At 48.4% G+C, this 12,115-nt stretch overlaps 1 protein-coding gene across 3 annotated transcripts in view; it reads left to right on the top strand.

Moving 5' to 3' along the window:
• XXYLT1 (xyloside xylosyltransferase 1) overlaps nucleotides 1-12,115 on the top strand; it is a 195,327-nt gene that overhangs the window by 109,020 nt on the left and 74,192 nt on the right. For 2 of the 3 annotated variants that reach the window (XM_002758210.6, XM_078350552.1), the window contains exon 3: nucleotides 1,865-1,997. The exons of the other annotated variant lie outside the window; for it this stretch is intronic. In XM_002758210.6, the coding sequence (XP_002758256.1) occupies nucleotides 1,865-1,997 (133 nt within the window). The remainder of the gene's footprint in view (nucleotides 1-1,864; nucleotides 1,998-12,115) is intronic. 3 annotated transcript variants of the gene reach the window in all.

Raw genomic sequence — 12,115 nt, 5'->3', positions numbered from 1 at the left:
AATAGAAGGGAGTAGCCTCCCACCTCAGTGGTTTGACATCAGTGTCAAGTGAAGGGGTCACTTTGTGCCAGAGTTGCCGCCTCTCTCCTTAGTCAGTCAGCCTCACCTGGTGAAGCCCCTCCTGAAAGAAGTGTTAACAACTTTAAGCAGACCCTTCCCGGCGGGCGCTTTAGGAAGGAGGAGTTGTAAATAACCGAAGCATCTAAGATTCTGGTGGCTTAGGGCTGTGTAGGACCTTTGCGGGTTTACTCCCAGCTGGTCCCTAAAGCGGAGGGGAAGTGCCCAGATTTACTGATGGGTATATTAAGACAAGATTAAGATGCTCTTCCATAAGTGTCTGATAGTCCTGAGCCCCGCCCTCCCAGTGCATTCCCATTCTCAAGGCATGCCCTCTCCAGAAGGATGGTTAGACAGTTACACAGGGGCCATGACCAGAGGCAAGCAGGCAGCCATGTGGGGAGCACAGAGGTGAAAGCCATGACTTCCGCAGGGCCTGTCTGGGTGTTTAGACTGCTCCTTGCAGAGTAAGTAGGGTTCAGACGGCCTTGAAAGAGGGAGTAGCTGTAGCAGATGGTGGGGTTTCAATGAAGAATGTTGATTGACAAGGTGAATAAATGCACAGCCTTCCTACCATCAGGAATTTCTTTGGTTACAGCAAAATGATCCCAAATTCCTTAAATTTCCTCCCTATAAATTCTACATTTGGCCCGCATAGTGCTGTGCTCCAGAATTCTGTTCCTCGGGGTCTTTTGGATCCCTGGAACACTCGGAGTCTATAAGCTTTCTTTCCACACATTGTCTTTTCAGTGTCATGGCCGCACAAGGCATAGGATAGCATCCCCATGTTAACAGATGGACCAGCTGAGGTTGAAAGAAGCAAAGTAACTTTCCCTGGGTCACAGGGTCAGTCAGCAGCGGAACTGGAACTGGCGCTCAGGTGTTCAGACTCCCAAGCCGGCTCCTCCTTGATACCAAGAACTTGCTTTCTCCACTTCATCATTGAACCCCGTGTGCCCCATCTCTGGACCTCCCATGGTTGCTCTTCCATTTCAGGCTTCGGCACTATCCCCTCCCTCTGTTTTTTGCCACCCACGTGTCTCTGTTGAGAGCAGGGTCCTGGTCAGCCTGGTGCCTGGCACAACAGTCAGGCTGGGCTGGGCGAAGGGTGGGAGAATGATCTTCACCAGCGCTTGCCTCCTGCTCTTCTAGCCCAGAGTCATCGGGAGGCAATGGAAGCAGGCAGCTCTTATGTGCCAGATAATTGTGACATTGAAGAATTTGGGCTCATCCTGTCTTTTAGGCAGTGGATTAAAAACACGGTTATATCTGAGATCGTTCAGTCGTTTCTCTCCAGCCAGCATCTTCACTTGATACACATCTGGGTTTGCAGAATGCACTGATGAAAGCCTGAGACCATAATGTTTTTTACCTCTCTCTTGTGTGGGTCATTTACCACCTGTGCTCCAAAGAGGAAACCCCTGGATGGTTTGAGTTTTATGTAAGGATGGAGGGTGTCCACATAAGGTATCATCCAAATGAGATGCTTTTGAGAGTGAAACGGTGCACGGTTAACAGTCACATCGGGACCACAGACCGATACTGGAGCATATGGTCACCTAGTTTTAAACAAAGTGGATGTCTGCCGTTGAAGGAAAGGATCCGGGCAGTCCCTTGTGAAGACTTCTAGCGCAGAGGGGTTGCTGGTAGATGAAAGGCCTTTTGTTCCATCGCTAACTCTGCATCGTTCACTGATAACAATAAGGGAACAGTGCGCTTTCTCTGCTCCCCACTTTATTTTCCATCAGTGGCCGAGCCTCCCAGGATGTGTGCCTGTGTCTCATTGTGGTCTTTCTCTCTCCCGCAGAGATCCTGCGGATCATTCAGCTGGACCTAGACCTGAAGTATAAGACCAACATCCGGGAGTTGTTTGAGGAATTTGACAGTTTCCTGCCAGGCGCCATCATTGGCATAGCCCGGGAGATGCAGCCAGTATACAGGTGTGTCATGACTATGGGGGGAGCCGCCTTCACGACCCCTCCCCACCCTTCACCCTCTCTCTGCTGCCACTCAGGGCGGTTTGGGATTGATTGGTGTCTGATCCTTCTGCGCTTAATATCTTGGGAACACATTTGCACTTACCTCTTACAGTTGATAGTCTGGGCTTACAGTGGGTCTGCTCCCAAGCCATAGGTGCTACCTCATTATTTTGGGGGAGTTTGTGACCTTTTCCTTCTGAAAAGCCCAGTTTTTTTGGTTGTTGGATCTGGTTAAGCTCAGAATTTTAAAATCCTGGGCTTTGTCTTACAGAGAAGGATATAACTTCTGTTCTAGTGACCAGCTGGGCTTTCTTGGCCTCTGAGTCACCAGTGGCCCCTGTTCTTTATTAGCAGAGTGGGTGGGTTGGTGGTCTTGGAGGGAGGGAAGGCGGCAGAGTGCTGGAAAACAGACGGGCATCAGTAGTCAGCTCAAAGAAGCAAATTCCGCATGATGCTGCATTTTGTTGTCAAGCATGTGTCATGGAGAAACTCCAGGACCTGAGAACCAGGAGACGCGTTCTAGAATATTCGCTGTAGCGTTATTTGTAGTAGCCAAAACTGAAAACAACATAAATGTGCTATTCAGCAGAATGGATGAATAAAATGCATTCATTCCATTGAGTGCTGTACAGCAACAGCATAAAAGGAAGTAACTCCATGCAACGATAGCGAAACTAAACCGGGATCTTCAGGGATGCATATGCAGGTGTGAAAAGTGGGAAAGGAAAGCCAAGGAGGTGATGCTTCCCAAAGCCTGCATGGGGGGGTGGGGGACATGGGGGTGGGTTGGCTTTGGAGAGCTGCAAAGTTTTATTTCTCCACTTGGGTGGTTATCCACATGTTTGCATGCACTCTTTTTGGGTGTTCTATGTCTTAGAATTTAAAAAAAAAAAAAAAGGAAAGGAACAGCAGAAGTGAGTTTTTATTAAAAACCAGGCCATGGCCCTGGGTCTGGAGAATTTCATGTTGCTATTTCTCCAGCGGGTAGAGCAGTAGCTCACCAGAGCAGAGCTGCCCGAGTCTGCTCGGAAAGAGCTGGGATTTTGCTGTCCCATGGGCATGCCCCGCTCTTTGTTCTCAGGGCACAGTGACCATCATGCTGGCTCCCTGTGGACCTTCCTGGAGTGAGGCCCAGTCGTTGGAGAGCTGCAGAGTACAGACAACTAGTGAGTCAAGAACGTGTATTTCCCCTCAGAGAGAGGGGGTGAAGAGACGGCCTCAGCCCAGTTATGGCTATTTGCATGACCCAGATCACATAACAGGAAATTCCTGCAAGGTCTCTGAACGAGCTGATAACTCCTTGGGCCGTCGGACTTGTTCTCCCTTATATAATCCTCTCGTGTGTTGGCCCAGAGTCACTGGGTAGGCCTCTTCCTCTGAGGTCAGGGGTTGGGGGCTTAAGAGGAGAGGGTTTGGGCAAACACTTGCCATCTTAACCTTGGCAGACTCCCCACCTCATTTCTTCACCTCCGTACCAGGAAGATCTTCTTCTGCTGGGGTCTTTGATCCAACAGCGGGAGGTGATAGTGTTCACAGCAGTGCACCCATGTGGGTCTGCAGCCACCTCAATTCTTGCCTCCTCCAAAGAAAGAATTTGATTGAGGGGCATAAGGCAGAGTGAGAGGCCAAGGCAAGCTTTAGAGCAGGAGTGAAAGTTGACTAAAAAGCTTTAGACCAGGAGTGAAAGGAAATAAAGTACACCGGGAAGAGGGCCAAGTGGGTGACTTGAGAGGTCAAGTGTGCTGTGTGACTTCTGACTTGGAGTTTTAGGCATTGGCCTGGTTCTGGGGGTTGCATCACTTCTACCCCAGTTCTTCCCTGAGGGTGGGCTGTCCACATGTGTGGTGGCCTGCCAGCCCTTGGGAGGGGCACAGTGTGTTTACTGGGGTTGTATGCATGCTCACTTGAGGCAGTCTTCCCAGTGTAGCCTTCCTAGAGGAGAGTCCACCATATTGCCTCTTAGTGCGCCTGCTTGAGCCCACTTGCCCAACTCCTAAGATCTTACCAGGAACTGCTGTTCATCAGTTTCAGGTTTCTTCTATGAGACTGCCTTTCCCTGGCATTGGTGGCAAACAATTATTATTTTAGAGAGATAGTTGACAACTGCCTGACTGTCAGCTGATGGTCACCTGACATTCCTGGTGGTGGAGGAGCCTCTCCTGCCCTGCTCATGTCTGACTAGCTACCTACTATAACAATAGAGGGAGCCTCAGAGTCCCAAGCCCCATATGCTAGTCCCAGCTCTGCCACCCTGGGGCCTTTGTTCTCCCACCTGAGAAGGAAAAGAGCTGAGCTCTAAGAACCGCTCCCTTGGCTCTGGCATTGGGGGGGGTCACAGCCCTTTGGACCCTCATTGTCCTCCTTCTGTCTGGAAGTTGCCTGTCTGCTGGTGAGCTCTACAGGGATCTGGGAGAACTGATGTCATGGGGTGTTTATTTATATTTTTATTTATTTATTTATTTTTTTGAGATGGACTCTCACTCTGTCCCCAGGCTCAGTACAGTGGCGTGATCTCAGCTCACTGCAACCTCTGCCTCCTGCGTTCAAGCGATTCTCCTGCCTCAGCCTCCCCAGTAGCTGAGATTACAGGCACTTGCCACCATGCCCAGCTAACTTTTGTATTTTTAGTAGAGACGGGGTTTCACTATGTTGGCCAGGATGGTCTTGATTTCTAGACCTCGTGATCCACCCACCTCGGCCTCCCAAAGTGCTGGGATTACAGGCATAAGCCACCGTGCCCAGCCTCATGGGGTGTTTAAACTGGGCTAAGTGTTAAATGCAGTTACAGCTCCTATGCCTTCAAGGCCTGCTTTGGAATCCTGTCATGTAATAGAAGTGGAAACTTGGAAATCCCATCACACTTAAACAATATTGGCCAGAATTTATATTTTTTGTACATCTAGAATCTTATAAACATTGCAACTTAAAAGCAGTTTAATCATCTGGATTTCCCAAAAGAAGGCTCTGAAATGTTTTAGATTCCAAATGAAACTGAGTTTTTCTTACCTTGAGCATCTTTAATTTTCATGAAGTACTCTGATAACTAGAGGACTGCTGCTGCAGTGGAGTCTGAAGAATGCCGTGCGCAGGGCCAGGGCACTCAAATCAACAGACACTCACACTCCTTTTCGTGCTCCCTCCTTCCACCCCTCAGCCGAGACCTTTAATAATTGAATCTGCAAATGATTGCCCTGCACTGGCTCTGGGGCATGGCCTTGTAACATTTTCCGTCTCATGCTAGGGCTGGGAATGGCTTGGTCCTGGCCGCTGACGAGGACTTGACCATGTTCTCCTTCTGCAAGAAGATGGGGAAATCTGGGACCTGGGAGATCCTAGCTGGCTGTGGGGCTGGGGCGGGGAGGCTGAGAGCAGGAGGATGGGAATGGAAGGGGAGCGAGGAGCAGGGACAGGAGAGCAGGAGGAGGATGGGAATGGAAGGGGAGCGAGGAGCAGGGACAGGAGAGCAGGAGGAGGATGGGAATGGAAGGGGAGCGAGGAGCAGGGACAGGAGAGCAGGAGGAGGATGGGAATGGAAGGGGAGCGAGGAGCAGGGACAGGAGAGCAGGAGGACGATGGGAATGGAAGGGGAGCGAGGAGCAGGGACAGGAGAGCTGGCCTTTCATCTCAGCCCTTGGGCCTGGCCATCACAGTTTCAGGGGGTCTGCAGCCCGGCCATCGAACTGCTTCCCACAGAGGTGGCCTCTTGCCCCTGCCTGCGACTTCCTAGAACTGGTGGTGGGCTCTGACCACCAAGGGGTCTCCCTAGAGAGTGAAGTGAGGTGGACACGTGTTTTATTGTAAGAAGAACATGCCAGCATCTATATGAAAGGAAAATTGAAAAGCAAAATGGCACAAAACCCAGTCTTGACTAGGTAAGCAGGCACAGGTGCATCTGGAAATTCGATGAGCAGAAACGGATTTGGATCTTCCCAGCTGTGTCGTTTTTATAGTCACTTGTCCCATGGTTACTTTACCTCAAAAGGGCACGTTTTCAGTCATTTTTGTGGCAGTTTCCCCATATCGTGTGCCACGAATGTTAGAAGCTTGGAGGAGGCAGGGGAGAAGTTATTTCCCACCGTCCGTTTGACAAATAGTTTTTTTCACAATTTACCCCCCCCTTCGATTTTTACATTTTCTGTATAAATCTAGGAATTTATAATCCCAGGTACATGGAACTGACAGTGTTTTCTGGAAAGTGGTATGGGGATCCTGGGACGTTAGTGTAGGGATAGAGGGGCCTTTCTCTCTTGGGTCCCTGTTGAGATTCTGTTGCGTTCAGCATCCCGTGATCTTCCCCATCTACAAATCCTAGCGCTGGAGTCATCTTGGGTGGAACGCTGCCCTTCCTTTCTTTGACCTTTCTCTGTCTCTTCATAAGGAGCTGAACCCTGGGACAGTCCTCAGTGGTGATGCGTTTAGTTGGGATAAGCAGCCAAGAGGAGAAAAGGGTCGAGTGCCTTCTCTAAAAGAGACAACTGTATTTTGTAAAGATGTGCCATTTTGAATCTGTTTTGTTATGAAAGTATTAGAAAAGTGAGTCAGGTGTGGTGGCTCACGCCTGTAATCCCAACACTTTGGGAGGCCGAGGTGGATGGATCACCTGAGGTCAGGAGTTCAAGACCAGCCTGGCCAACATGGTGAAACCCTGTCTCTACGAAAAATACAAAAAATTAGCTGGGCATGGTGGTGCGTGCCTGTAATCCCAGCTATTCGGGAGGCTGAGGCAGGAGAATCACTTGAACCCAGGAGGCAGAGGTTGCGGTGAGCTGAGATCGCGCCACTGCACTCCAGCCTGGTCAACAACAGCAAAAGTGTCTCAAAAAGAAAAGAAAAGTAAACTGTTGTGCCCTCTTTATGTGCAGCCTATAAAAATGATAAAGGTTTGCCAGCAGGTGAAGAAGCTTGATGTGGAAGAAATAGCATCAGCTTGTACTCAGAAGTGTCACCTATGTGACACTCTGTGAGTCACTTGATTCTCTGGCCCTCTGATTTTTCGTCTGTAAGTGGGGATAAATATATCTACCACACAGAATTGCTGGAGAATTCAAACAAAGTAACAGGTAGAAGTTTCTGTTGTACCCACTCCCCCTCCTCCCTCCCTCAGTCTTCATCGTTCCTTTTCATGTTTCCTTCACTGGACGGTTGGTTCCTCTGGGTTCCTCCTACTCAATCCCTCCCCCAGGCATATAGGGTTGCCAGTTAAAATACAGGGCACCCAGTTAAATGGAACTTCATATAAACAACAAGTAAGTGTTTTGTATACTCAGTATGTCCCAAATATTGCACTGGACACACATGTACTAAATAATTGTTGTTTATCTGAAATTAAAAATTTTTTTTAAAGACAGTCTCTCTCTGTTGCCCAGGCTGAAGTGCAGTGGCACAACCTTGGCTCACTGCAACCTCTGCTTCCTGAGTTCAAGCGGTTCTCCTGCCTCAGCCTCTCGAGTAGCTGAGACTACAGGCGCCCGCCACCATGCCCAGCTAAGCTTTATATTATTAATAGCCATGTTGGCCAGGCTGGTCTCGAACTCCTGAACTCAAGTGATCCGCCCACCTCAGCCTCCCAAAGTGCTGGGATTACAGGTGTGAGCCACCACACCCAGCCCTGAAACTTAAATGTTAACAGGTGTCCCGCTTTTTTCCTAAATCTGGCAGCCCACCTCTGCTCAGGATTGTAAAACTTCCCTTTTTAGCAGCAGCGAGCGATCTGGCTCTCTACAAGATCCTTGAGTGAACAGGAACAAAGGGTATGGAAGTGGAGCTTGTGGGGAAAGCAGGCTGAGAGAGGGAGGGGGTGGGAGGTGGCCCTCAAAGTCTCTGTGAGGCTCCAGGCCTGAGGTCCCCACTCTGCAGGAGTTAGGAAGCCAAACTGGGCCCTGGGTCATTTGGGGAGGCCACTTGGACCAGGAGGCCTGGTCATGGCCTGGCTTCAGGCCTCAGGGTTTCTGCTGACCCTGGAATGATGGAGAGAGAAAGGGAAAGAGTGTGTGTCTGTGTGACAGTGTGTGTGTGTGTGTGTGTGTGTGTGTGTGTGTAGGCTGTGGCCCTTCCTGAGGGTCACTTTGTGGAGCTGGTCTCCTGAGGAGTGTCTGAATGAGGGCTTGCTGGTGGTGGCAGCAGGCTTCCGTTTCATTCTCCAGAGCTCTGCAGGTTGGCTGTGTGCTGTGTGAGCCTGACCCACCCTGGGGAGGAAGCAGCAGGCTGTTCCTGTCAGCTGCTGACAACATGCCACTAGGCAGGAACTCACTTTTGTGTGAAGTATTTTAATCCTCTCCACTCTTTTACCTTTTTGGGACACATGGTTTTATTTATTGACAGTGCTGTGCCAGCCTAGACTTCTTCCAGATGCTCGGAAGGAAAGCTGCTTTGAAGGCCATGTCTTCCCACTCCTAGGACTGGTTACTGGGCTCCCAGGAGCACGTTGGGGAGAGAGTGAGGGCTACCATGAGGAAGGAAGGGAGAATGTGGATTGGCCACTTCTACCGCTCAGTTGCTGTGTGACCTTGGGCAAGTCTCTTGACCTCTCTGAGCCTTAGTCTCTTTAGCTGAGAAATGGAGATTGTAACAGTATATATGGACGAGTCGAGGAGGGGGATTGAATCAGATAATGTATTTATAGTACCTGGCACAGAGCAGCACTCCTGGGTGGTGGTGGCAATGTTATCCACAGTCCCAGCTTGGCCACTGATAAGTTCCGTGAACCTAGGGAACTCTCTTAACCTCAGTCTCAGTTTCCGTAGATGTAAAGTTGGGGCTGCTGACAACTTAGCAACATTATTGCTGATCTTTTGGCTTCTCAGCATCTAAACCCCCTTCCTAGGATTTGGGAATTCTCTGCCGTAGAAGTCTGCCTCCCATTATGGAAGACAAAAAGGCTGGGTACTTTATCTCCTGGCTTCCTCGCAGCTACCTAGGGTGTTGGTACTGTGTTCCCCTCCTTCCCCTTTCTGAGGAAATTGCCATCATGTTTATTAATAGTATCTTACCTATACAGACCAGTTTTTATAGCTTTACCCTAAATAATGTAAGGTATTTGCAAAACAGAAACAGACAGTATTATAAAGAGAAAATAACTAGTCCACAATAATGGAAGAACATTTTAATATGAAGAGAATACTGGTATTCACGGGATCAAAGATGGGGGCAAGGGACGAATGTAGATTGCCATACAGCTGCAGCAGAAGAGGAAAGGAAAAGTGGGGTGGAGACAGAGGACTCTGCCTGAAGCAACGCCCTATTCCCTGTTTCACGCCATGAGCCTGGATGCAGGGGTTGTTCTGGTCCCTACTACCCTGCACAGAGGGTGGACGTCTGGCCACTCTGCTTGCGTCCAGGTTCCAGCCACGAGCTCCGATATGGTTTCTGTTCCATTTTTGGCCCATGAAGATGTTTATCTCATTTTCAAGCTGACTATGGCCTTTGCTCCTGTTGCCCCCCCTCCACAGATTAAAACAATTATTATCAAAAACTCATCATTAGAAAGTAATACGTTTTTGGGCCAGGCGTGGTGGCTCTCACCTGTAATCCCACCACTTTGGGAGGCTGAGGTGGGCAGATCATGAGATCAAGAGATCAAGACCATCCTGGCCAACATGGTAAAACCCCATCTCTACCAAAAATACAAAAAATTAGCTGAGCATGGTCGCACACGCCTGTAGTCCCAGCTACTCAGTAGGCTGAGGCAGGAGAATCGCTTGAACTCAGGAGGCAGAGGTTGCAGTGAGCTGAGATCGCACCGCTGCACTCCGTCCTGGGCAACAGAGCAAGACTCTGTCTCAAAAAAAAAAGTGCTATATTTTTGTTGTAAATAGCATATGGTGATTATTATTTTTCTAAAAATTTTCTATGCTTTTATCAGGGTATGTATGTATGTAATTAAACTCTATAATGTATACCTTTGTACATTTTTTTTGTTCACTTAACAGTATATCTTGACCATACTTACACCTAAGTCAGCCTTCTTTCTTTTTTCTTTAATTGAGATGGGGTCCCACTCTGTCGCTCAGGCTGCAGTGCAGTGGTGCAGTCTCGGCTCACTGCAACCTCCAGCTCCTGGGTTCAAGCGATTCTCCTGCTCCAGCCTCCCAAGTAGCTGTGATTACAGGCGTGCGCCACCAAGCTTGGCTAATTTTTGTGTTTTTAGTAGAGACGGGTTTTCACCCTGTTGGTCAGGCTGGTCTCGAACTCCTGACCTCATGATCTGCCCACCTCTGCCTGGCAAAGTGCTGGGATTACCTGCGTGAGCCACTGCTCCCAGCCAACCTTCTTTGTTAAACATTGCTAGTCTCCTGATAAAACTTTTCTTTTTACGATGAAAACCTTCCAACATGTACGAAAATAGAAAGCATCATGTAATATTTCTGGATGCTTCAATATTTTAATATTCATGCAGCTTCAGTAACTATCAACCCTTAGTCAATCTTTGTTTCATCTCTCCTCCCACTCACTTTTCCTCTTCCCCTGATTATTTTGAAACAAATCTCAGGTGTCACAGCATTTCATTTGTAAATGTCATTTTTAATCTATTAGTTTTTAAAAAACGTATCTGCTGTAGCTGAGTTTAGAGCTGAGGAGAGTTATGAGAACTCATAGTGCAACTCCATCTTCAAGTTCCTTAGTCTGAAATCAGTTGGTACAAGGGAATGAAATAGAGGCAGCCCTAATGTCTAGGCAGCCACACTTTCCATCTCTCTTCAGATGGTCTCAGGTCAGGATGTTAGTGTAACCGTCACATCTGGAAGGCTTTATAGCCGATATAAAATTCAGGTCCATTGCTCACTAGGCAAGAAGCCCTCCTTTATAAGGGAACCAGCTACCAGCCTCACTATGGGATGCAAAAATATAGGACTTGAAGATAAAAGCTATTGGATTCTTTTCGTCTCTCTGATACCTGAGGATGAATTTCTTGAACCTTGTTCTTGTGTTTAAAAAAAAAATTAACCAAGATTGACCCTGTCAGTGTCTATTAGAGTGAAATCCGAATAAAGGAGGAAAAAGCTTGCCACCTTTTAAAATGGTGATTCCTTCACTCCCTGGGAATTAGAAAACTGGGCTAAGTGTTGTGTCGCCCGTGTGACCTGGAGGCAGTGCTATAGCCCCTGCAGGAATTTCTCATAAGAAGGGAGGGACGTACCTGCCCCATGGTAGGGATCAGAAGTCTACTATGGGGTTGTTATTTTTAAATAACATCAATGGAAAAAGTATTTTGTTTTGTTTTTTTCTTTGAGACGGAGTTTCGCTCTGTTGCCCAGGCTGGAGTGCAGTGGCATAATCTTGGCTCACTGCAACCTCCGCCTCTCAGGTTCAGGCAATTCTCTGCCTCTGCTTCCTGAGTAGCTCAGATTACAGTCGCCCGCCACCATGCCAGGCTAAATTTTTGTATTTTAATAGAGACGGGGTTTCACCATCTTGGCCAGGCTGGTCTTGATCTCTTGACCTTGTGATCCACCCACCTCGGCCTCCCAAAGTTCTGAGATTACAGGCATGAGCCACCAAGCCAGGCCCAGAAAAGGTATTTTAAAAGGAAAAATCTGTATACAGAAGCACTCAAGCAGGATTGTGTTGCTATCAATGTGACTTCCTCCTGTCTGATGGTGGTGCCTCCCAGGCAAGCTAGAAGCTGCTAGAGGCCATCTGAAGACTCGGGTGCATCACAGGACTGCTGAAGATCGGAGTGTGCAGGCTGAGAGATGAGGTCTAGGTGGAGCACGTGAGGAGCTTCGTGTCTTTGAACACACGACTCCCTCCAGTTCTTTTGTCTGCTTGCACATTATGAGTATTTTGGTGCTGCTGAATCAGTTTTTATAACTTCACCACATTGTGCCCGACACAGGTGTCTCTTGAAAGAATGAGTGATGAAGTGAATGCATGTAAGGGGTGGGACTGGGTGGCAGCGCTTTGTTCTGCTTATGCTATGTAGACTGATGCCAGGCACTTAGATGTTTGTCGAGTGAATGCAGGAACAGATGTGTAGTCAGAGGGTGTTTCCTCCACGGTACTGGCCAGCCACTAAGTCAGGCTCTGTAGTCCTGTTTCTGGTCTTACAGAAGTTGCTTTCACATTCAGTTTTTTTTTAA

Source organism: Callithrix jacchus, chromosome 15, assembly GCF_049354715.1.
Source record: "Callithrix jacchus isolate 240 chromosome 15, calJac240_pri, whole genome shotgun sequence".
NCBI lineage: Eukaryota > Metazoa > Chordata > Mammalia > Primates > Cebidae > Callithrix > Callithrix jacchus.
This window is presented reverse-complemented; position numbering and strand designations above follow the sequence as displayed.